Source organism: Aethalodelphis obliquidens, unplaced genomic scaffold (assembly GCF_003676395.1).
Source record: "Aethalodelphis obliquidens isolate GAN/ISIS:26980383/991018 unplaced genomic scaffold, ASM367639v1 scaffold11, whole genome shotgun sequence".
NCBI classification, from domain to species: Eukaryota; Metazoa; Chordata; class Mammalia; order Artiodactyla; family Delphinidae; genus Aethalodelphis; species Aethalodelphis obliquidens.
The window spans coordinates 9,399,055-9,423,303 of record NW_020837955.1 but is presented as its reverse complement, the minus strand read 5'-3'; the positions used below and the strand labels follow the sequence as shown (position 1 = coordinate 9,423,303).

General features: G+C 33.5%; 1 protein-coding gene across 9 annotated transcripts in view; it reads right to left on the bottom strand.

The window, feature by feature from the left end:
* KIF20B (kinesin family member 20B) overlaps positions 1-24,249 on the bottom strand; it is a 74,785-nt gene that overhangs the window by 35,675 nt on the left and 14,861 nt on the right. For 7 of the 9 annotated variants that reach the window (XM_027111996.1, XM_027111997.1, XM_027111995.1 and 4 more), the window contains 12 exons: positions 22,820-22,856; positions 22,127-22,354; positions 20,481-20,592; positions 19,385-19,456; positions 19,152-19,298; positions 18,338-18,500; positions 17,494-17,784; positions 13,433-13,572; positions 13,012-13,150; positions 11,754-11,982; positions 10,885-10,937; positions 7,789-7,942 (listed from right to left, as the gene is read on the bottom strand). In XM_027111996.1, coding sequence (XP_026967797.1) covers positions 7,789-7,942; positions 10,885-10,937; positions 11,754-11,982; positions 13,012-13,150; positions 13,433-13,572; positions 17,494-17,784; positions 18,338-18,500; positions 19,152-19,298; positions 19,385-19,456; positions 20,481-20,592; positions 22,127-22,354; positions 22,820-22,856 — 1,765 coding nt within the window. The remainder of the gene's footprint in view (positions 1-7,788; positions 7,943-10,884; positions 10,938-11,753; positions 11,983-13,011; positions 13,151-13,432; positions 13,573-17,493; positions 17,785-18,337; positions 18,501-19,151; positions 19,299-19,384; positions 19,457-20,480; positions 20,593-22,126; positions 22,355-22,819; positions 22,857-24,249) is intronic. The other 2 variants (XM_027112000.1, XM_027112002.1) reach the window with 1 other exon arrangement.

Genomic DNA, 24,249 nt, shown 5'->3' with positions numbered 1-24,249 from the left:
TTATAAGGGAGAGATGGATTGAAATTCTCCTAACTAAGAAACCTGTTACTTTCAGTTGGTAACTGTCCAATGAATCTTTAAAAAGTGTATTTTATAGTTTTCTTTTTAGTGTGTGCCACCATATTATACTATGCATCTGAGCACATTAGATTATACTGAAATAATATGTTTGTCACTCTCATTTACTAGATTCCAAACTTCCTGACAGCAGACTCTCTGTGTCTAATGCATCTTTATATACATGAACAATAATCCTAAATGAACTTTTAAAAATATTTATTTATTTGTTTTGGCTGTGCCAGGTCTTATTTGCAGCATGCAGGCTTCTTAGTTGCAGCATGCGGACTCTTAGTTGCAGCATGCATGCAGGATCTAGTTCACTGACCAGGGATTGAACCCAGGCCCCCTGCATTGGGACTGCAGTCTTACCCACTGGACCACCATGGAGGTCCCCGTAAATGAATTATTTTTGAAATTTAGCTACATAGCTTATGTTCTCCTTTTCTATCTCTAAGACGTTATCATTATATCAGAAAAACATAACTTTTGTCATCAGTAAACTATTCTGGTTCTAGATATGTGCAAATTTATAATCTAACATGCCTCAGTTATATTAACGTGGTTACTTTAGTGCAATTTTGTTTTAAATTTTGAGCTGTTCTCTTTACAGCGCCTTTTTTATAACAGTGGTTCTCTAGTTTTAGAGAATTGGCAAAAGAGCTTATAATATAGATTCTTGAGAACAAATACCAAACATACTGACTTGATAAATCTGGAATGTATTGTACACGCAAACACTTTGAGGGTACATGCACACTACTCCAGGAATCTATTTTTCTAAATTTCTGGAAGACCTTGATAGTCACCCGTGTAATAACATTTGGGATCTAAACATATCAGTTTGCTTCATTACTAAGCCCCTATATGGCAGCCCTACATGTAACTGTTCCATAAGAGATAAATGTCAAATATCACATAGTAATGACATACAAGCCCTTAAGTTTTTCCTCCTGTCTGTGGCAGGCTCTCATGCAGCCTAGATGAGAGATAATAGTACTCTATGTAACGAATCTGTTCAATTAAGAAGGCATTTTCAAGATCATGAAAAGATATTTAAAATTAAATCTACTATCCTACATACAAATAGGTTTCTATCTTCCTATATGCTAATCACAGTTGACATTGTGAGAAAAATAAAGAAAAAGCACAAGCATTTATGAAAGGTCTTTCAGATACTATTATATAATGCGGGGGAAAAAACTTAAGTGACTGTACAAGATTTTTAATCTTATGACCCCATTTGATAAATTAAAATCACAGCTCTCTCCCAGCATTACCCAAATAAAAAAGTTAGACAAGGACACTAGAAAAAAGAAAATTACAGGTCAATATCACTGATGAACATAGATGGAAACATCCTCAACAAAATATCAGCAAATTGAATTCAACAGCACATTAAAAGGATCATACATCATGATCAAGGGGGATTTATCCCAGAGATGCAAGGATAGTTCAATATATGCAAATCAGTAAATGTGATATACTCTATTAATAAAATGAAGAATAAAAATCATATGATCACTTCACTAGCTGCAGAAAGAGTATTTAACAAAATTCAACATCCTTCATGATAAAAACTCTCAACAGACTGGAGAGGGAACGTACCTCAACATAATAAAAGCCATATATGACAAACCCACAGCTAATGTCATCCTCAACCATGAAAACCTGAAAGCTTTTCCTCTAAGATCAAGAAAAAACAAGTATGTCCACTCTCACCATTTCTATTTAACATTAGTACTGGAAATCTGAGCCAGAGAATCAGGCAAGAAAAAGAAACAAACTGTATCCAGATTGGCAAGGAAGAAGTAAAACTGTCTGTTTACAGATGACAGAATTTTATAGAAAATCCTAAAGACTCCACCAGAAAACCTTTGGAATACAGAAATTCACTAAAGTTGGAAGATACAAAATCAATATACAAGAAACACTATACAAAACAAAAAACTGTACACTAACAACAAACTATCAGAAAGAGAAAATAAGAAAAGAAAACCTATTTACAATAGCATAAAAAAGAATAAAATATTTAGGAATAACTTTAACCAAGGTGGTGAAAACCTCTACACTGAAAACTATAAAACACTGGTGAAAGAGAATGAAAAAAGACATACAAAATAAGGAAAGATATTCCATGTTCATGGATTAGAAGAATTAATATTGTTAAAATGTCCATATTACCCAAAGTAATCTACAAGTTCAATTCAATACCTATCAAATTTCCAATGGCATTTTTCACAGAAATAGAACAGCAATCTAAAAATTCACATGGAACCACAAAAGACCCGAATAGCAAAAGCAATCTTGAGAAAGAACAAGGTTGGAGGCATTACACTTTCTAATTTCAACTATACTATAAAGCTACAGTAATCAAAACAGTATGGTACTGGCATAAAACCAGATTCATAGACCAATGAAATAGTTTCAAAAGCCCAAAATTAAACCCACACACATATGTCCAGCTTATTTAACAAGAAAGCCAAGAATACTCAATGGAAAAGGACAGTCTCTTCAATATTGTGTTGGGAATATTGGATATCCACATGCAAAAGAATGAAATTGAACTCCTATCTTACTCCACTTATAAAAATCAACTCAAAATGGATGAAGGACTTAAAACATAGCACCTGAAATCATAAAACTCCTAGAAGAAAACATAGGAGAAAAGCTCCTTGATACTGGACTATGCAACAGGTTTTAGATATTACACCAAAAGCTTGAGCATCAAAAGCAAAAAATAAATAAGTGAAACTATATCAAACTAAAAAGCTTCTACACAGCAAATGAATCAGTCAACAAAATGAAAAGGCAACCCATGGAATGGGAGAAAATATTTGCAAACCGTCTATCTGACAAGGGGTTAATATCCAAAATATATAGGGAACTCATACAACTCAACAGCCAAAAAGCCAAACAATCCAATTTAAAAATGGGTAGAGGAACTAAACAGACACTTTTCCAAAGAAGACATACAAATAGTCAACAGGTACAGGAAAAGGTGTTCAACATCACTAATCATTAGGGAAATGCAAATCAAAACTACAGTGAGATATCACTTAACATGCGTTAGGCTGTCTATTATCAAAAAGAGATAACAGGGACTTCCCTGGTGGTCCAGCGGATAAGACTCCACGCTCCCAATGCAGGGGACACGGGTTTGATCCCTGGTCAGGGAACTAAGATCCCACATCCCACATGCCACACGGCGCGGGCAAAAAAAAAAAAAAAAAAGAGATAACAAATGCTGGCAAGGATGAGGGGAGAAGGGAATCTGCACACAGTTGATGGAAATATAAAGTAGTACAACCACTAGAAAAACAGTATAAAGGTTCCTCAAAAAATTAAATATAGAACTATCTTATGAGCTAACAATCCCACTTCTGAGTATATATCCAAAGGAAATGAAATTACTATCTCAAAGTTCATGCAAGTTCATGCTCTATGTTCATTGCAACATTTTTTACAATAGCCAGGACATGGAAACAACCTAAGTGTCCGTGGATGGATGTATGGATTTTTTTAAATGTGGAATAAATATGTATACAATGGACTATTATTATTCAGCCTAAATAAGAAGGAAATCCTGCCATTTGCAATGACATGGATGAACTTGGAGGGCATTATGTGAAATAAGTGAAATAAGTCACATAGAGAAAGAAAAATATTGTATGGTATCAATACGAGGAGAAAAAAAGATCCAACTCATAGAAACAGAGAGTAGAACGGTGGTTGTCAGGGGATGAGGGGTGATGAAAATAGGGAGAGGCTTGTAAAAGGGTATAATTTTTCAGTTTAAGATGAATAAGGTCATAGGATCTAAGTATAATACGGTGACTATAATTGATAACATTGTATTGTATAACTGAAATTTGCCTAGAGAGTATAACTTAACTGTTCTCACCAAAAAAGAAAAAAGAGGGGGAAAATAGGTGAATAAGTGAGGTGACAGATGTATTAATTAATGGTGATAAGGTGGGAAACTTTTCACAATGTATATCAAATCATGTTAAACATTTTAAATATATTACAAAATTATTGGTCAATTGTACCTCAGTAAGGCTGAGAAAAAAATCCCAGTCCTCTCAAGATACTGATGTCCCCAGTGAAAGTATCCCCTCACCCCAAAAATCACTATATAATTTGGAAATCTCACCTCCCTACTCCATCCAAGAATTTATCCAATTTTACATTCAGTAGTATACATGTGAAAGCAAGTTTTATTTGTAAGTTTCCATTTTTCAAATACAATCCATATTCTTTTCCTTCACCGGATTGTTTAAATGCTCTTGGGCAGCAGTAATTACGTAATCCCATAACAGGATTCCAAGATCTCTTTAACAGACTAACTTTAAAAGCTCATTGGACAAGGTTTTACTACCTATAACTTACATTGTCTCTTCTGCCTCAAAAAGGACAGGAAAAACATGGCATTACCCCTGCTCTATAGCCTGCTTTCTGAAAAGCTGTTGAGTTTATTTTTGATGATTTTCCTATGTTTGTACTTACATTTTCCTAATTTAGTTCCTTCAGTTTATTCTAAGGATTCCATCTACTCTGGAAACTTAGAGATTCACTCCTATTTACGTTTACAACAAACTTGCCCATTTACTCTTATGAATTTTTAAAAATAATGTTCAACCAGTGCATTACTTTTATCAGATTGTCTCCTAACATCTTACAAAGCTGTGGCAAGTCATCCCAAAGTGGAATAACTGGCTTTTCCACTGATTCATACCTCTGTTCTATTTTCCCTTTAAGTAATTCTGAACTTATGATGTAATTTTCTCACCTATGACTTCATCAGTGGAAATGACTAATCCTTTTGCCCTTTAAGAAGACAAGTTATAAAGATGTCTGAACCCTTTATCAGGAGAGAAAGATGGGATCTAAGCAAGTTAAAAATGACAACAATCAGAAATTCAGAGCTCACAAATAAATCCTGAATATCCTGAGAAGAGATTTGAGTCATGTATACTATATGGATATAGTCCCTAAACCCTGAAGTGAATTACAGTAAGTGCAATAAAGCTTTTGTGATCAAGTAATGTTGTTCTCTTAATTTTACTATATTTCAATAACTGGGATAGGACTTCCCTGGTGGTGCAGTGGTTAAGAATCCGCCTGCCAATGCAGGAGACACGGGTTCAAGCCCTGGTCCAGGAAGATCCCACATGCCGCGGAGCAATTAAGCCCGTGTGCCACAACTACTGAAGCCTACGCGCCTAGACCCTGTGCTCCGCAACAAGAGAAGCCACCGCAATGAGAAGCCCACGCACCATAACTAGAGAAAGCATGCGCACAGCGACAAAGACCCAATGCAGCCAAAAATAAATAAATAAATTTATTTAAAAAAAATAACTAGGATAATTACATAAGGTACTTCAGATAATTTGTTTTGCACCTGATTTTCTTGTTCAGATATTCATATTATTCTTTCAGAAATTTTTATGTTTTATATCAAAAGATTCATAGAACATATTCAGAACAGCCTTGTCAGTGAGAAATTAAAGCATTAGTCTAGCAATAAAGATGAAATAGGTTTTACTGTATATAAACCTAATATAGGTTAACATAAAAAGTAAACATAAATAGAAAGATAATTACTTTAATTCAATATTTCTATCACATTCAACCTATACATATACTGCTTACCTATATTTTGCTACAAAAATTAGTTCTGGTTGAAAAGTTACAGGTAAGCAGATTGTAGCATATCTCTGGTTTGTCTCCTTTATCACTATTCTGAAGGCTTATTTCTTGAACCGTTTACATGGTTATCAGCTTCCCAAAGTACAGATACAGTGACCTCAAACAAGTAAATTCACTTTCATAGGGAAATGGCTTTGCATTCCCTTTAAGAACAGAAAACATACATTCAGTAAAACTATCAACCCCCTAATCCTATCCTAGTATTTATAGGAGTCACATATTTTGTTCTGGAGATTTTTTAGTAGCAGGTAGAGGGGAAGAAGGGGGGCTATAGCTACAATTTTATGATCCTTTATGTAGTCCCTTTAGTCTCTAACAACAAATAATTGAGAAACAGCCACAGTGGTTACGAATTTAAGGAGGAAAAAAAAATACTTTATGTTACCTAAACTTACTTAAATCTACCCATATCCAAATTATTTGTCACTAACAACTAGAGTTATTATACAATCACCTTCTTCATGAATGGGTTACCCTTAGGATTAGTCATACCACGTAGATCACTCGCTTCTGCCAACTTTCACTTCCACTTCCTAGCGATCTACTGTTCCTGCATTCTCAACTACCCTATATTCTCAACTACTCTGTGGCACCGATCAAGGTGAAAAACTAGAGGAACAGTGCTATGGAAATCATAACAAGGTTACACTCCCTGTAGCTAAGGTACCACTCCTTCAATGATAACAGAAGGTGACCATGCATATTAGTCTCAATCTATTAGCTCACACTTTATTGGATTAATATATCTAGTGCTATATTATCCTTTAAGTTATCTACTTTTGAAAACATTAATTTTACTGAGGTTCTATGAGGTGTTTATTATATTGTTGTATTAGCCAATTGTTTTTATTCTTAACAACCTCAGGAGGCAGGTATATTTAACTTATTTTACTCATGACCAAAGAAAGACTTAATTTATCCATTTTTCTCAAGGTGAAGCAGCTAACTAGGTTTCTTTGGGGTTTTTTGGTTCATAATTCATAATATATTATTACTCATAAATATTAATAACATTCTAAATCCATCTTTTAAAAAAATTTTATTGGGGTGTAGTTGCTTTACAATATTGTGTTAGTTTATACTGTACAGCAAAGTGAATCAGCTATATGTATACATATATCCCCTCTTTTTTGGATTTCCTTCTCATTTAGGTCACGACAGAGCACTGAGTAGAGTTCCCTGTGCTATACAGTAGGTTCTCATTAGTTATGTGTTTTATATATATAGTATCAGTAGTGTATATATGTCAATTCCAATCTCCCAATTCATCCCACACACCCCTTCCCCCTTGGTATCCATATGTTTGTTCTCTGCGTCTCTGTTTCTATTTCTGCTTTGTAAATAAGATCGTCTCTAGCAATTTTTTCAGATTCCGCATATATGCATTAATATACGAGATTTGTTTTTCTCTTTCTGCTAATTAGGTTTCTAAAGCTAATGCACCTTCTCTTAGAAAGGCCTCCCTCCCTGTATCAGACTGTAAAAGTTTTCCAAAAGACAGAATGAATAGCTTAGAGACAAGGTGAAAGCTGCCATGTTCTTCCATATAACCAGGGATGTATAGTATAGAGAAGCATGTGCCCACTTTTTTTTTAGTAATTTCATAGAAAACAAAACTTGACCACATTTGTCTTTAGTAATGTTTAGCTCAAAGTCTTACTGTCAAATGGCTTTTTCTTCAAATGAAACAACAATGTGGAGAAATTTTGGCAGAAAATGTACTCTAATCATGAAGATGAAAGTGATGACTTTTAACTACTACAGGCACAGAAGTAAAAGAATTATTGCCATGTTAAAGTGATAAAAGCACAATATCTAAAAACATACTTATTAAAGGCAGCTTTAAATATACCCATCCTCTAGACAGTTTATAACATGTTAGTGTAAAACTTAGGGACATTTATATTTTCTCAGTTTTTTTTCCTTAGATAAGTAAATTTCCTTCTCTTTACAACCCTTCTGTTTCCTGGTTTAGGAGTTAGCTTTCTTGAAAGCCTCCTGCTAGCAGCTGAAGAGTACCTTTCTTTGCTGGTGGTTCATCTTGTTGAAGTTCAATTTCATTTAATCTTTTTCTTCCTGAATAGGTTTTAGTTTTGCTGTCCTTAGACATTTCAATCATTTCATTACAAACCAATTTATTGTTTATTATTAAAGTAGATGTACCAGCATTGTCCTAAAGTAAAATAAATTAAAATTAGTTCACATATAGAAAGCTATAATACATTTAAGAACTATATAAATTATGATTCAATACTGTATCATAAAAATTTTATTTTCAAGTTTATTGAAACATTTTCTAAGTTATTTCTTAAATCTCACCCTAAAATAACCAATGGCTCTAGGAAGTGAGCAATATTAACTAACTTGTACATTCACTAAGGACAAAAAAAAACTTGTTAAGTGTGCAGTTTCACCCCGATACTAAAAACAAATTCATCTTTAGATTTTCTAAGGGAATCAGGTGGGTTAGAGACTTATTTGCAGATAACCACAGAACCCTAAAACACTTACCCTAAGTCATAAACAAAATGTGCTTTGAAAAGAAAAATATGAAAACACTATGACAAAATTGTTTCTTATAGGTACTTTTACTTAAAATCTTGAGGAATCTTGAGTAACTGGAGAAACTCATCAATTGTTTTACAACCAAAGCTTCTCAAAGTAACAATGTCTTTGTTAGTTTGTTCACAAGTCGCAGAAAAGGTTCTAGCCTTAGCTTCTAGCTTATGTATATCAAAGATACACAGTCTACACACTGCTTTAAAAGTGAACTCCTAGCACCACCTCCCATGACACCACCTTCAGAGCTCCGGTGGCAACATGCATCCGTGAGCCTACCCCTGGGCTGCCTACCTGAGGCCCACCTCTACCCACAGTCCTGTATATGAGCCAAGCAAACAGGATGTCTCTGGGCCCTTGTCCCCAGCGGGCTGGACAAGGACTGCCCACCAACCTGGCTCCATCAACCTTTCATGACCAAATGATAGTTGGCAAGCTCTGCTACCCAGTCCCTCTGCTACCTCCCACCCTACCATCTGGCAAAGGATGGACCCTCTTCTGTGCATTGACTACCTGTGGAGATGTGACCAAGTAGTGTGAAATGCATGTTTAGCAAATGTTAGGTACTGTATTTGAACCAATAAATGTGAATCCTTCTGCAGGTGGAAACAAACAAACAAAAAAAACCAAAAAAAAAAATGAGTTCCTAGTTTATCTAGATGATAAAAGCCATTTAGATTTTTATTTTTTAAGGCAAAGACTATGCCTCCCTAAAAGGACGGCAGAAGAAAAGGTACCCAGAAAGAGGAAGGGTGAAACCTTAGCAGTTAAGTGTATGTTTATAAAGTAATTAAAAGTATGGTAAAGGCAGAGATTTTTTTAAAAGCAGAGATTAATTAAATCCCTACATACTGGTAGCAATCCATTTTTGGGGGGAAAAAAAACTATATGAGAAAACAAAACATCATTTTACATCGTAAAATCAGCAAATGTTCTTAAGAGACATAGATAAAATGACTTTAAGTCAAAAAGTAATGCATTATTACAAAAAAAAAAAAAAAGCAAAGTCCTTTTAGATATCCCTAAACAAAGGATATCATGAAGAACAACCTACATGCTTTTTCACAATTAGTCCCTTGGTGTCGCTGATAAATGACAAAATCCTGGGGTAGAGGGATCAGACCTCTGACAAACTTTGAGTTTTCAAACAGACCATGACAATTTCAAGTTGTCTCCTCTTCCACTCTCAGACTTATCATAATCACCTAGTCATTTTTTTCCTCCTTCAAATTATACAATCTTCACCAAGAAAATCCATCCTCCACAAATCTCAGTTATTCAAAGGAATGTTTTCTGCCTAGGGTATGCTTGGTAGGAAGGATGCTAAAGAACCATGCAAAACAAACTTTTAATCATTAAGAGTCTGCTTTCAAAACAACCTTTGGAACAGTGACCCTAGATCAACAGTTAATCAACACCATGAGGTTAAGTTCTCTTAACCCTAGGCAAGTTATTTGACACCTCCATAAAAATAAAAAATAACAGTATCTACATCATAAGATTGTTCTGAGATTTAAACAAGTAAATATATGTAAAGAACTTAAGAGTTCATAGTAAATGTTCTATAAAAATGGATATATATAAAAGTCTCAAAGAGCTACCAGCCAAGTTGGTTTTGTTTTGGTTTTGATGTAGGAGAGACATTATGGGGTACTACTGTACTTTCTACTTTACATAGTTTAATATAGCTGAATTTTTACAACTAGCAGCTATTTTTGTAACTAGAAAAAATAAAGGAAAAGGAAAAGATCACGAATTGTGTAAACAATAACTGTAATGTCTTGTACTAAGTACATTATTTTGGTTACCTTTTTAAGTACTGGGTATTAGATACCAAGATCTTGAATTATTTATATCTGATCATATCTTAAAATATTCAGTTCTTTAGAAGGACAAATGTAAGTTAAGAGAAGGTCAGGAAAAATATTAAGTTTAGAATTTTAAATTCACTTCACCTCTATGTATACCTGCAATTTCATATTTATATCTATCAATGTCAAATTCATCTACAACCATTTAGAGTAATTATCTGATCTGAAGGTACAAAGTGCTAGAGATTTTCAGGATTCCAATGCTGCACACTGCTCAGGCCATATCCTAAATTTTAGAACACTCAGTAACTTCAGACAAAATAAACACCATTTAAATATATCTAACCAACACAATAAACCTAGTAAAAGAATGACATAGATCTGTATGTGCTGCCATACAATTATCTCTAAGATGTCTTCTAAGGGAAGAAAGCAAGACACAGAACTACAATCCCATTTGTACAAATTTTTTTAAAAGTGTGTTTGCTTCATATATACACACACACACACACACACACACACACACACACACACACACCTTTTCTGGAAAGACTAAAGAAACTTTCCAGAGGCCATCTTTGGAAAGAGGTATGAGGGTGAAGGCACTTATGCTCATCAATTTTTTTTATCACATTCATTTATTACTTTATTTTTAAAATAGACATACCTAGTCATAATTCATGCTGCTTATTTTACTTAATTATTAATTTCCTTATCAAGACAAAATAAAACTTAAAAGTATTACCTTAATAGACTTCTCAAGCTCTTGAACCAATGAATTTAAATTAATTTCTGATTCTGAAAAAATAAGAATATTAAAAATGAATATCTAAGCACCTAAAAAAATATATCACTGAATAATCATGAAACATAAGCTGCTATAGTAGACGCTTTATTGTTATACTCAGGAAAAAGGATTTTCACAGCACTAGAAGCACACAAGCACTTAGCTACAAATTCTACCACCAGAGAGTAATGTTTCTGAAAAAGCCACTTTCAAAACTTAGGGTAGAAATGAAACACGTATGCTCAATAGTAAAAAATTTCTGGTATAATGTCAGAAAAGAATTAGCTGGTACCTTTCTGATACACTTCAGAATGAGACATCACTTACCTGTTATTTTCCACCCATCTTGTTTCACACAGAAAAGGGCAGAGTATTTCATCTAACACTTGAAACTCAGATGTGACAAACCATATATATATATATATATATATATACACACACACACATATATATACATATATATATTTATATTTATATAAATATAAATATATTTATATTTAAGTAAATATATAATATATATATATAGACAAAATTTACAGCTATACAATTTCCTATGAGATTTCTTAATTTGCTGATAAAGCTGTACTTAGTTTTTGGTGTTTTTTGAGAAGCCTGTTTTCTAGTAACATTGGTCTAAAAGTAAAGAAAAGCAAAAAAATATTTGTACTAGTAAGTTACTATAAACTCATACAAATGGTAAAATATTAAATACATTACCGCCATCATTTTCTGGCCACTTGGTAAATAAGCTGCATAAATCTCATACTTACCAACTGTCTTTTTATGAATTTATAACATCTACATAGGGGTAAAATACATCCACTTACCATTTTCTCTCTTTTTTAACTCTTCCTGGGTTTTGGTTAATTCTTCTTTGGTTTTAGCTAATTCAGCTTTAACTTGATTAAACTTTAATTCTAAACAAGCAATAGCTTCCTGGGGGTCAGCAAGAGATGCAATACATAAGTGAGCTATTTCAGCCTGTTTCTTAATATCAGTGACATCATCTTGAAGAGAACCAATAATATCTTCAATTCCTACATAATTCTGTCCTTCCTAAAAATAGCAAAATCCACATACCTAATGTTAACAGTGGCTTTCACTATTTCAGTGTGGTATCATCTGATTGAGATAGTTTTAAAAATAAACAGCAAAAAAATTCACAACTTTAAAATTTTTAAATAGATTATATAGAACTACCTCCAATTATGAAAAAGTTGTGCTCCATTACTCACTTTCTGTTCTATGGAACATGAAACATTATGTGTCCCTGACATAGTTTGGGATTTGGTCTGAATTATGAAACTGGAAATTTGTTTCCTGCGCTAGCCTACTGAAAGTATACCTGAACTAGGTAATCGTAATTGTTCTGTAATGGCTTATCATAGTTTATGACATTGTTTTTATGGAGGAATAATGTTTCAGGTATACTTTCAGTAGGCTAGCGCAGGAAACAAATTTCCAGTTTCATAATTCAGACCAAATCCCAAACTATGTCAGGGACACATAATGATGGTTTGAAAGCAAGAGCCTGGACATCACCATCCCAGACCCCCTGAACTGAGTAATTAAAAAGCAAAGGAAAACAAAAACAAACTTTCCAAAAAGATGAGATTAATTTCAGCTTCAGTAGGAGCAGCAGGAAAGAATGTTTCCTCAACAGTAGGGAATGGTCAGTCAGCCAAGCAAGAGTGATCTTTCTATATATAAATATTTTTGTTTTAATCAGAACAGAACTAAATGACCCTTTAGGTCTCTCAGCCATTTAAAATTCTTTAAGTTTAAGACAAATCTGAGAGGGGTATCCCATAATCAGACAAAAAGGTATCTACCTACAATCAACACAATGACTTAATCAACACCAGACTGAGATATAAATGTAACAGATATATATTTTTATAAGTTCAATAGCTATATTTAAACTATTTGTGCTTACATTCTTAACAAAGCATGCTTAATTATAATAAAGCTACATATTAAGTTTTTTGTTTTAATTCTAAAGTATATTAATATTTCTCATCATTGATGTGGTATACTAAATCCTGGTACCTAAACCTCATGGATTTAATATTTCAGTTAACATACTTCAGTTTCAGCTTTCACGGCATGATCTTCATTGTTTGGTTCTTCTTGAGTGTCACATTTACCAATCAAATCCTTGAAGATAGCCAAACGACATTCAGCATTTTCTTCTAATATCTCTCGTTCCTGAAGGAGAGTTTCCCTTCATAACAGAAATTAATCCCATTAAGAAACAGAAAAAGCACTACTTCGTGCTTTTATTTTAAATTTCTAAGATTAGGTACATTATAAATTAAAAGTCAGTTTAAATAATCATTCATGTATAATTCACAATCACCATGGGGATTAGTAACAGCTATTTTCAAGCCTGCATGAAGGTCAGAATTCAGAAGTCACCTAATATAAAATAAAAAGCCAAAAAAAAAATTTTAAACAGGTAAATAAAATTCTCAATTTTTACCAGGACATGAACGAAAAAACTTACTTAAAGTCAGCTTCCCGTTGAGCCAAATACTGAGTAAACTCCTGTGTAACTTCTTCACGGATTTTAAATTCCAATGTTAACTTTTCTTTTCTTTCATTTATTAGTTTTTTTTTCAAGTCTTCTATTAAATCCAAAAGTTTCTAAAATATAAATATTAAAATTCTAATTAAAAAAACAAATATATTCCAAGAGAAAGACTGTCCAAGTGTTCAAAAATAAAACTTTTTCCATTTAGATTGTAATTATGCACCCTTTTATTAGAGATGATATTTTCACTGAAAATTGTGTATTTGCAGAGATTCACTAATCTGAAAAATCAAGCACGCCTCTCCACGTTTTAGAAACAGATATACAGTAATTCAAATGTCTCACTGTCTAGCTACACAAAGAAAGAAGAGAAAATAAAATTTGAGCATCTATTATCTACCAGAAACTACTCTGGGGAGTTCATATTTTATTTCATTTAATCCACACAACCCTCTGTAAGCTTGGTAGCAGCATCCACATTTCTTAGGTGGAGAAAGTAAAGACCAGGTCTGTGGTACATGCTTAAGTTTGAGTTTAAAATTAGTCTGTCAAAATATAAAGTTGAAGTATTATATGGAGTAGTTACTAAGAACCCCCAAACACGTTCCAAAATGACAAAGAGAATGTTACATAACTTAACCTATTGGGGACTTCCCTGGTGGTGCAGTGGTTAAGAATCCGCCTGCCAATGCTGGGGGCACGGGTTCGAGCCCTGGTCTGGGAAGATCCCACATGGTGCAGAACAACTAAGCCCATGTGCCACAACTTCTGAGCCTGCACTCTAGAGCACGTGAGCCACAACTACTGAGCCTGCGCTTTAGAGCCCGCGAGCCACAACTACTGAGGCCGTGCGCCTAGAGCCCGTGCTCCGCAACAAGTGAAGCCACCGCAATGAGAAGCCCACGCCACAACTAGAGAAAGCCCGCGCACAGCAACAAAGACCCAACACAGCCAAAAATAAATAAATAAATAATAAAATAAATTTTTAAACTTATCCTATTGGGCTTTTATAACTATTCAAATGTGAGCAACAACTCTGTCTTTGAAAGCACATACATAATTAATCATGTAATACAGACAATGAACAATAAGGCAATTACAACTTGACATCATAGCCAGTATAGATATGTAATAAATTATAGCATTCAAGAAAAAAGCCTAATATTCTTTTTCAAGGTTTTTGATTAAAGTTTCTCAATAATAAATTAATAAACTCTCTCAAAGTCACAGATCTTTCAGTTTTTCGATTTTGTATTTGAAAATATTTCTATAGATATCCTGACTTTGAAATTCTGCTTCTAAGAACTTATACTGAGGAATTAATTATATAATAGGACCCAGCGTTTTGGCTGTAAGAATGGTCACTGTGTTTTTTGCAACAGTGAGTGGTTGTATGTAAATAAAGAAAAAGTGAAACCCAGCTCAACAGTCAAAGAGATGGGTTCAACTATGGTACCATCATACAGTAAACTACTGTAATGAATTATGATGACATATTTATAATTCATACTTTTCACAATTTATTTTTAAGTGAAGAAAATTAGGTTACAATATTATAATGTATAGTAAAAACCTACTAACGTGAGCAGTAGATTAGAGAGAGATTTATATTTAATTATTTTCCTCTTTTTCTTTTTCTAGATTCCACCAAGATTATATAATACTTTTATAATTTTGAATAACCACAGACTTTCCCACTGTTTAAAATAATAAATGATAACTACTGAAGAAGAAATGTGGGAGACTTAGAGAAATCTGCATGAATGTGGGAAACCTTGGAAAATTGGTTTCTTTCAATAATTCTCAACAACAATTAGTTTTCTATCATTGTTAGCATCTGACAAAGTTTTCGGTGAAAAAAATTCTGGTTGGTTAGCCTAATTAAATGAATTTTAAGTGTAAATATGCTAATATCAATATATTTCATAATGATCTTTAATACAATCCTCTAATTAAAATGCTAATAATGTAAAGCATGCAAAGTCTATAATCATTTTTTAAAATATTAGGAAAAAACCTCGATTAAATTTTAATTTTAAAGTACCTAGTCATAAAATAAATAAATAAATAAAAATAAAGTACCTAGTCAACATTATAAGATATGCATTTACACTATATAATCCTTTATAAACTACACTATTTTTCCCTAATAAATTCTGAAATTCTACTAACATTTTAAGTTTAATGGATATTCTATATAAACTTCAGTTTTGAGAAGATCAATAAAACCTAAAATAGGACTATTAATGGCTCATTTTGTCACTGAAGGAAGTACTACATTACAGAGATCCAAGGTAAACAAGGTCCAATCACATAGTAACCAGATTAACTGAGAATAGTGGCATCTGAAGCTTTCATTTTCATTTCCAAACAACACAGGCACAACTATAGCTTTCAGGGACACTGAAATAAACTATTAAAATGAGAGTACTTAACTCAATACATCATCCATCTACTTAGACTTCTACAGTCCAAAAGAGTACTATGATGTCAGATGTGGCAATACCACTGAAGCACATCCATGAGCACAGGATTACTAGTGTTCCTGTGACGCTGGTAAGAATACTCCATGTATACATATGTAATAGTTATGACCAGTTAATGAGGGGAACTGGTACTGTGGACATGATCTACATTTCAGGATTAATAACAACTTAAATATATGTGTGAATTGTATTTGGACAGAGGATAAAAGAACTGCGCAGCACTGGGCTTCCCTGGTGGTGCCGTGGTTAAGAATCTGCCTGCCAAGGCAGGGGACACCGGTTCAAGCCCGGATCCGGGAAGAGCCCACATGCCACGGAGCAACTAAGCCCGTAAGCCACAACTACTGAGCCTGTGCTCTAGAGCCTGTGAGCCATAACTACTGAGCCCGCGCGCCTAGAGTCCATGCTCCACAACAAGAGAAGCTACGGCAATAAGCCCACACACCACAACTAAGAGTAGCCCCCGCTCGCCGCAACTACAGAAAGCCCGCGCACAGCAACCAAGACAAAACGCAGCCAAAAACAAATTAATTAATTAAAAAAAAAAGAACCACCATTAAATCTTATTTGTTTACCATAAATACAAGACAACCAAATAATTTTTGTTTTTGAATAAATAGGATAATCAGTACTGGGCAGACATTTTGCACAATTGTACTTAAGACTGCAAAGTAAAAGTTTGGTGGAGTATGCTAAAATCACTGGGTGAAAGGATAGTGGGGAACAAGATATTCACATGGTGTCAAAGCATCTTCACAGATGATACGCTTTTACAATGAAGAGAGATCTAAACACAAAACCTTAGCCAAATGAGCAAAATTTAGCATCACCAAAAATGGGGGAATCAGACATCAGCTGCCTCCTGATGTGATGTAATGGGAAATTCACAACTTCACCTATATAATAGGCTTATCTAAAGTGTTAAACCTGAATCAGGAAGTAATAAGACAGATCCAGACTGGAGACACTCTACAAGACAACTCACCACAATTTTTCAAAAACATCTACACTAGATTAGAGATTAACTAAAGAAACACGATAATCAAAAGCAATGTATTAACTTTGGTTGTAGATCAATAACAAAGTGGCTATAAAGGAAATACTGACCACTGGATAAATCTCAATATGGACGATAAAACATTACGTTATTGTATCAATGTGAAATTGCTTAGGTATGAAAATGGTCTTTTGATCATGAGGAAAATGTCCACGTTCTCGGGAAACATGCTGAAGTAGTTATTTGTAAGGTGTCATTATGTCTGCATCTTGTTTTCAAATGATACACCAAAAAGATGTGTATTCACACACTCACAGAAAGAATTAAAGTAAATACGATAAAATGTTAACAACTGGCAAATTCAGGTGAAGTGCAAATGTGTATTCATTGTATTATTCTTTCTGTGGATGTGAAAATTTTCAAAACATGAAGATGAAAGACAAAATTAGTGTATTGTTAAAAAAATGAGAGAAACAGCCTTAAGAATTATTAACCCTAACTTCAGAATAATAAATAAGCCAACTTTAGAAGTATGAGTTCTTAATACATACTCTCTTCTCCTCATGGCTACTGAAAGCCTTATCATCCTCTAATGTTTTATCTAGATCTTCATCAGTAAATTCACTTTCCACATTTTGCTTTTCTTCAGCTTTTTCTAGATCCTCAACCAAATCTTCATCTTCCACCACGTCTTCTAGACTATTTTCCCATGAAATTGTGGATCTCTTTTCATTTAGTATTTTATTATCTGAACTATTAATATCTAGTGATACATCTTGAGAAGATTTGGCAGGTCCAAATGATTTCTCTTGAGAGGAATTTAAAGTGTCTGGAACACAAACCTGTTAAAATATTCAATGTAACTTTTAAAACAGAAAAGGCAAGAACTGTCCACACAAAACAAAAATTTTATAAATTTAAGTCAAATGACAATTTGAGAATTAAAAAGTAAAAACAATGCAAACAAACATGCAAGAAGGAATTAGCATCCTTAAATAAATATTTGATAAGAAAAAAGCTAATTACACATGTATACTCTAGATAAATTTACTTTCCTGGGTTAAGTTCTTAGTATCAATACTATTCCTAGCAGGGGGGTTCCTGATTAGCCACTAAATGAACCAGATGGACAGCAGAGCTGACAATTTGCTGCAAGAATTACTCGAAATTTGTAATGGGTAAGTTTATTACTGAGGTCATTTTACTCTTAAGCAGGGGTTACTTTCAATATTTTTCCTATGTCCTACTACTTGATCAAGTATTACATTTTAAATTTTCAGTTATTTTCTAGGTTTAGAGCTAGTGCAAAATGTGTTAACTACTCCGAGAAAAAAATAATTAATACTCTAATGATAAGAAGCTTAATAAATTGTGCAGAAATTTAATTATATTTACTTTTTGTGCAATGGCTGAGAACTTCAACACATTGAGTGTCTCATCGTAGGCAAGAAAACATTGGCTGATGTTGACAATCATACATATTTTCCCTTTACCGTTGAAAAAACTTTGAAAATAGTGGGTCAGTTTACTTTCCCGGAAAGGCACATGCTGTTGAAACCTACGGAAAAATTTTTCAAAAAACTGTAAGTTAAAACATATCTCATGAAGTCAGGATGCTGATAAATTTTACAAAGAAATAATATAGCTATCATGGACTTAAATTCTAGGTTAATAATTAGTTCCACCCATAATAATCATTTTCTGTTTATTCATGTTGTTTTCTTTAAATACTACTACTAGTTATAATAGTAATTCTAATACTAGGCAAAATGTAAAGAAAGTCACATTGAATTGGGTTGTGTTTTCTAGTGTAGGCCAATTACGCAATATATACACCTTAACTAGAAATGGTACAGGCTGATTCATAATTAATGCAGAAATCTACCACATCTAGAAAAACAGAATGCATTAATAAGAATAACGTGGTTTTAGATGCTAAACCAGCATCATCAGAAGCTTACTATCCAAGATGTCTGTTGATATATATTTGCTATGGAAAATATTGTGTTTACTTGATGAGCCACTGGCATTGACTGACATTTTTTTTTTAATTTCTATCATTTTTTTATCCAAGATTTCTAAGTAATTTTAATTACAATCCATATATAGTCATAAGTGAAAAACAAGAGAACTTTCTAAAACCAGCAAAGCTGAAGGGTCTAAATATTGTAATACTTAATATGCTAATAACATGTTCAGCAACTCTTACTTTGACTTTTCACTGTTCTTCAAAACATTGATACACTTTCCCAGAGTCAATAAGGAAGTGTTGATGTTCCCAGTCTCTCTTAACCTTTCACCTTCATTCTGTGTCTTCATGCTTCGTTCTGAACCAGCAAGATCACATAAAGACAATCTAAAAAAAAAAAAAAAAAAAAACTAAAAAATTCTTCAAAACAAAACAATTCAGAATAATTACAATTTAAAGAATGCTCAACTTACTCACTGACTCGCATTACACGAGGCATTTCCGATTCTTCAATCTGTAATACTCTAATAGTGAATATGCTGTGACTAAAAGAAGTAAAGAAAGATCAAATATTATCGTTCACTTTTAATTTCTGCATTCTAAATAGGAGACAAGCATCTAAATCAACATCTATTTATATCCTAATACTAGCCATGGCTCCAGCGCTGCATTCTCCAACTAGCTGTCAGATATTTCAATTCAGTGCTCCACTATCACCTACATACCACCCAACTACCTAAAACCAAATATCTTATCTTTCTTGCACTTAGCCCCAAATCCTTCAAACCTATTCCTCTTCTTATTTCTATTAATGAAATCATTTATAATAAAGTCTCAATTTGCTTGCAGAGATATTACTAGTTAAAATGGTATTATTTACAGCTAATCTACTTTGAATATATACCTAAAGCAAAGTATACATCTGGCCTAAATACAGGCTTATCTGGATTATATATTACCTTCACTCCACACATGGGGGACAGGGTTCTTTCCCCCTTAAGAGAAAACCTGTTTTACGTATAAACTTAAACTTATTTTCTTTTGTCTCTCATCCACCAATCCCTTCCATCAAAAACATCCTTCCTTTTTCTTTAGCTATGCAAAAACATGTATCATACATATATGATATATGATATGTATATCACACATCATATATGATACATGATATGTATATCATGTATCATATATCATAAACATTAAAAAAAATCCTTCCTTAGCCCTTTGAGATTTTGGCCCAACTCAGTATGCATACAGTGTCTGTGTTCATGGGGTAAGTAGGAAAAACACAGAGAAAAGTCCACCGTTACAGGTAACTAAAACACTGAGCTTAGATATTCACATACAGAAAGAGTAAAAATACCTCAGACTGAGTGTAACTTAGTAAATCTTACGTTAGAACAAGAAACAGTCTTGATAATCTTATGTGTTTAGTGCTCTTCAGTTTACAGAATGTTTTTATGCCTATGAATTCATTTAATATATCAGAGAACCTAGTGTCCACTTTAATCTTAAATTAGTTGTGTTTAAATTAGCACACCTCAGGCTTACACCACAGGGTTTACTCCTTACCTTCTACTGGAAGCATTGTTCAGTTTTGTGAAAGCAACACTCTGGTGCTTTATTCCTAGTTTTAAAAGTCTATATGCTTCTTTAGAATCAGATACTTGAACCCACTGTAGATCTTTAAAAAATAAAGAGGACACATATCAATTTATAAAAACACAGCATTTGCAGTACAATGTAATCTCTTTGAAGATATGTAATCTCTTTCCCAAAGACATATAATAAAATCTTTCTTTTAATAACACGCCCTAGGTATAGTCAACTCAGCTATTCCATACTCCATTAGAAAAGAATTACATAAGGGACTTCCCTGGTGGTGTAGTGGTTAAGAATCCGCCTTCCAATGCAGGGGACGTGGTTTCGATCTCTGGTCGGGGGACTCAGATCCCACACGCCATGGGGCAACTAAGCCCGCACACTCTAGAGCCCACACGCCACAACTAGAGAGAGGCCCACGCGCTGCAATGAAGATCCCGCACGCCACAACTAAGACCCAATGCAGCCAAATAAATAAATAAATAAATATAAAAAAAGAAGTATGCAAGAAGAGGATATTATAATGATTTTCCAGTACTTAAGTAGTACAAACACAGAAAGTAAATGTTCTTCAACAGAATCTGCCAAAGGGAAAATTAAAAATAGGTAAGATTCCTTAGAATTAGACATCCAGAAAAAAAAAAAAGACAAAATACATTACAGATTAAACCTAGAAAATTACCTAGCTATGAGACATTATAGACTGCAATTCATTTGTGAGTCATGAAGTCAAATTTATTGAGTCACAACTAGCGTATTGTAAAAATGAAGTACAATATAGAAAACAACAAAGTGCATTCCTTGTAGTAAGGGTAAGTATAATTAACGAAACTTTTCAATTGTATATATGTATATATATACATATGCAGGTACAGGATCATGATGTTATTAATATGTATTTCCTACTGTGGGGTAGTGATTTTTAAAAGGTTGGAAAAACAGCACTATGGAACAGAACATTTACTGATACATGGCTCTGAAGTTTGAATACCGTTACAAAGCAGCAGAATAATGTGAATACCTACACACACAGCTTTTCCCATCCCCTAAAATCCAATCAATAATACTCTAGCAAATACAACATTAAACTAGACCCCTTCACCTTCAAGTTTAATTAACATACTTTCAAAGGACAAACTATTATCTTGATGTTAATAATCAGGATACAGGACCTCCCTGGTGGTGAAGTGGTTAAGAATCCGCCTGCCAACGCAGGGGATACGGGTTCGAGCCCTGGTCCGGGAAGATACCACATGCCACAGAGCAACTAAGCCCGAGCACCACAACTACTGAGCCTGTGCTCTAGAGCCCACGAGCCACAACTACTGAGCCCGTGTGCCACAACTACAGAAGCCCACGTGCCTAGAGCCCGTGCTCTGCAACAAGAGAAGCCACCACAATGAGAAACCCGTGCACTGCAACGAAGAGCAGCCCCTGCTCGCCACAACTAGAGAAAGCCCGTGCACAGCAACGAAGACCCAATGCAGCCATAAATAAATAGATTAAAAAATAAAAAATAATTAGTATAAAAATTTTCAATTTCCAGTCTGCTCTCCTATAACAAAGCCTAGAAAGGAATTTCAGAGCAATAAAGTAAAAAATACTCACTAGTATACCTTTTATAAAAGAATAGCCCTTTACATCTTGGGAAAGGCGTAGCATCTTTCTCTTTTGGAATTTAGATGAGACAGGAACAAATAAATCATAAATACATTCATTGTAAATCTCAAAGAAAGAAACCCACACAGAAAATTTTATATTATTATCCATATTCAAGCTCGCGTGTTCACAGTCTCTCACAGACTCTTCAAACTCTGGGATATTCAAAGAGTTTGTTAAACTTCCTACAGAAAATAAAAAAGATAATCACAAAATTAAATGAGACAATAGGATAGATCAAGACTCCTGGACTTGAAAAACTAAGTATCCTTAATCTTTTGACCAGCAATGTTAAAAACTTTTTGGACCAAAGCAGACATAAATATTTGTATTAACCAAAATCCGCTTATCTTTCTTTTCTTTTCTGCAAATACGCTAATAAATGTACAAATAATTTTACGTAAAAATTAAACATAAAGGACAAAGGAAAAATAGTGTCTCTCTCGAAACAACATGAAAGTTAACCAGTGAAAGGGACTTATTTATTAAGTCAAAATAAAACTTTACAATGACTGATATTTCATATAGTTATGTACCATTTTCCAAGTATTACTGTTTATTAAAGAAATTAAATCACCAGAAGTGATCCAAAAATTAAAAGCTTTTCAAATAATCAACATTTTAAAAGTAAATGAGAAAGGAAACCTTACCATAAAGAGTATCATAACTGTCATTATGCATAGCAACCTGAAAAAGATTTTTTTTAAAAAGTTAAAAAACATTGTTAGTTAAGATTAAATAACCAGCTTATTAATTACCTATCCAAGTAAGCCACCTGCCTTTCATCTACTCAATTCAACGACCTCTATTAATTTCCTTCCTAGTGAAATAATACATCCTAATAATAGGAAATTTGGGAAACCACAGAAAATATTAAAAAGAATATCATCATATATAATCACTGCCACTCAGAGGCAATTACTAGTAAAATTTCAATATATTCCCTTCTATATTTTTCCCTACACTTATTCCATTGTAAGCTTTTTCTCTCTATAATTAAAAATTATTTGTAAACATTTGGTGGCTGCCTAACTGAAGAGATGTGATGTGAAATGACTTAACTAAATAATACTAAGATAAACATCTTAATATATTATTTTTTTCTTCTGTAATTTAATTGTTCCCTTAGGTCATATACCTAAATCTGAATTGGTGGATGAAAATATGAACTTATTTTAAAGTTCTCACTCTTAGTATAGTATTGCCAAATTGCTTTGGAGAGACACATTTTATAATCAATATATGAAAGTGAAAGTGTGTATTTCACATCATACACCTGAAACTTCTATAATATTGTACATCGACTATACCTCAATAAAAAGAACTTTTAAAAAAAGTGCATATCTCAAGTTTTTAAAATTTTAATAATTTCATAGGCAAAATAACATTTTGTTTTAACCAGGTAACTTGTTAGGGGAAGTTCTTCTCATTATTAATGACTTTAATTTCCTCTATGAATTATCCATGCAATTATCCACCAATCTCCATAAATTTTGTTAAAATACTCACAATTTTACTTGCAGAGACCATAATCATGGATTCTGAACTTTGCTCTCCACTGAGCAACAATATTTTATTACCTTGAAACACTGATTTCTAAATTACTTTAAGAAGAAAATCCCCATCAGTGTTTTGAATATATTTATAAAGACTGTTAATAGTTTTTAACAATTTTAAATAGATAAAATAAATGTCTGAGAGCATAACACAAAATCCACAAGGCAAAGAAGGAATAAATAGACAAGTATACTTTATAAAAAAAAATTTATTAAATAAAAAACTATTAAAAAGAAGAAAGAAAAGAGGAAAAAACATAACCTAACAGATAAGACACATGAATTAAGGTAGTAAAAGATTTACGACATGTTAAATGAAAGAGCAAGTTACAGAATGTCTGTATAATAAAATCTCATTTTTGTTAAAAAAAAAAAAGACCAGGGCTTCCCTGGTGGCGCAGTGGTTGAGAGTCCGCCTGCCGATGCAGCGGACGCAGGTTCGTGCCCCGGTCCGGGAGGGTCCCACATGCCGCAGAACAGCTGGGCCCGTGAGCCATGGCCGCTGGGCCTATGCGTCCGGAGCC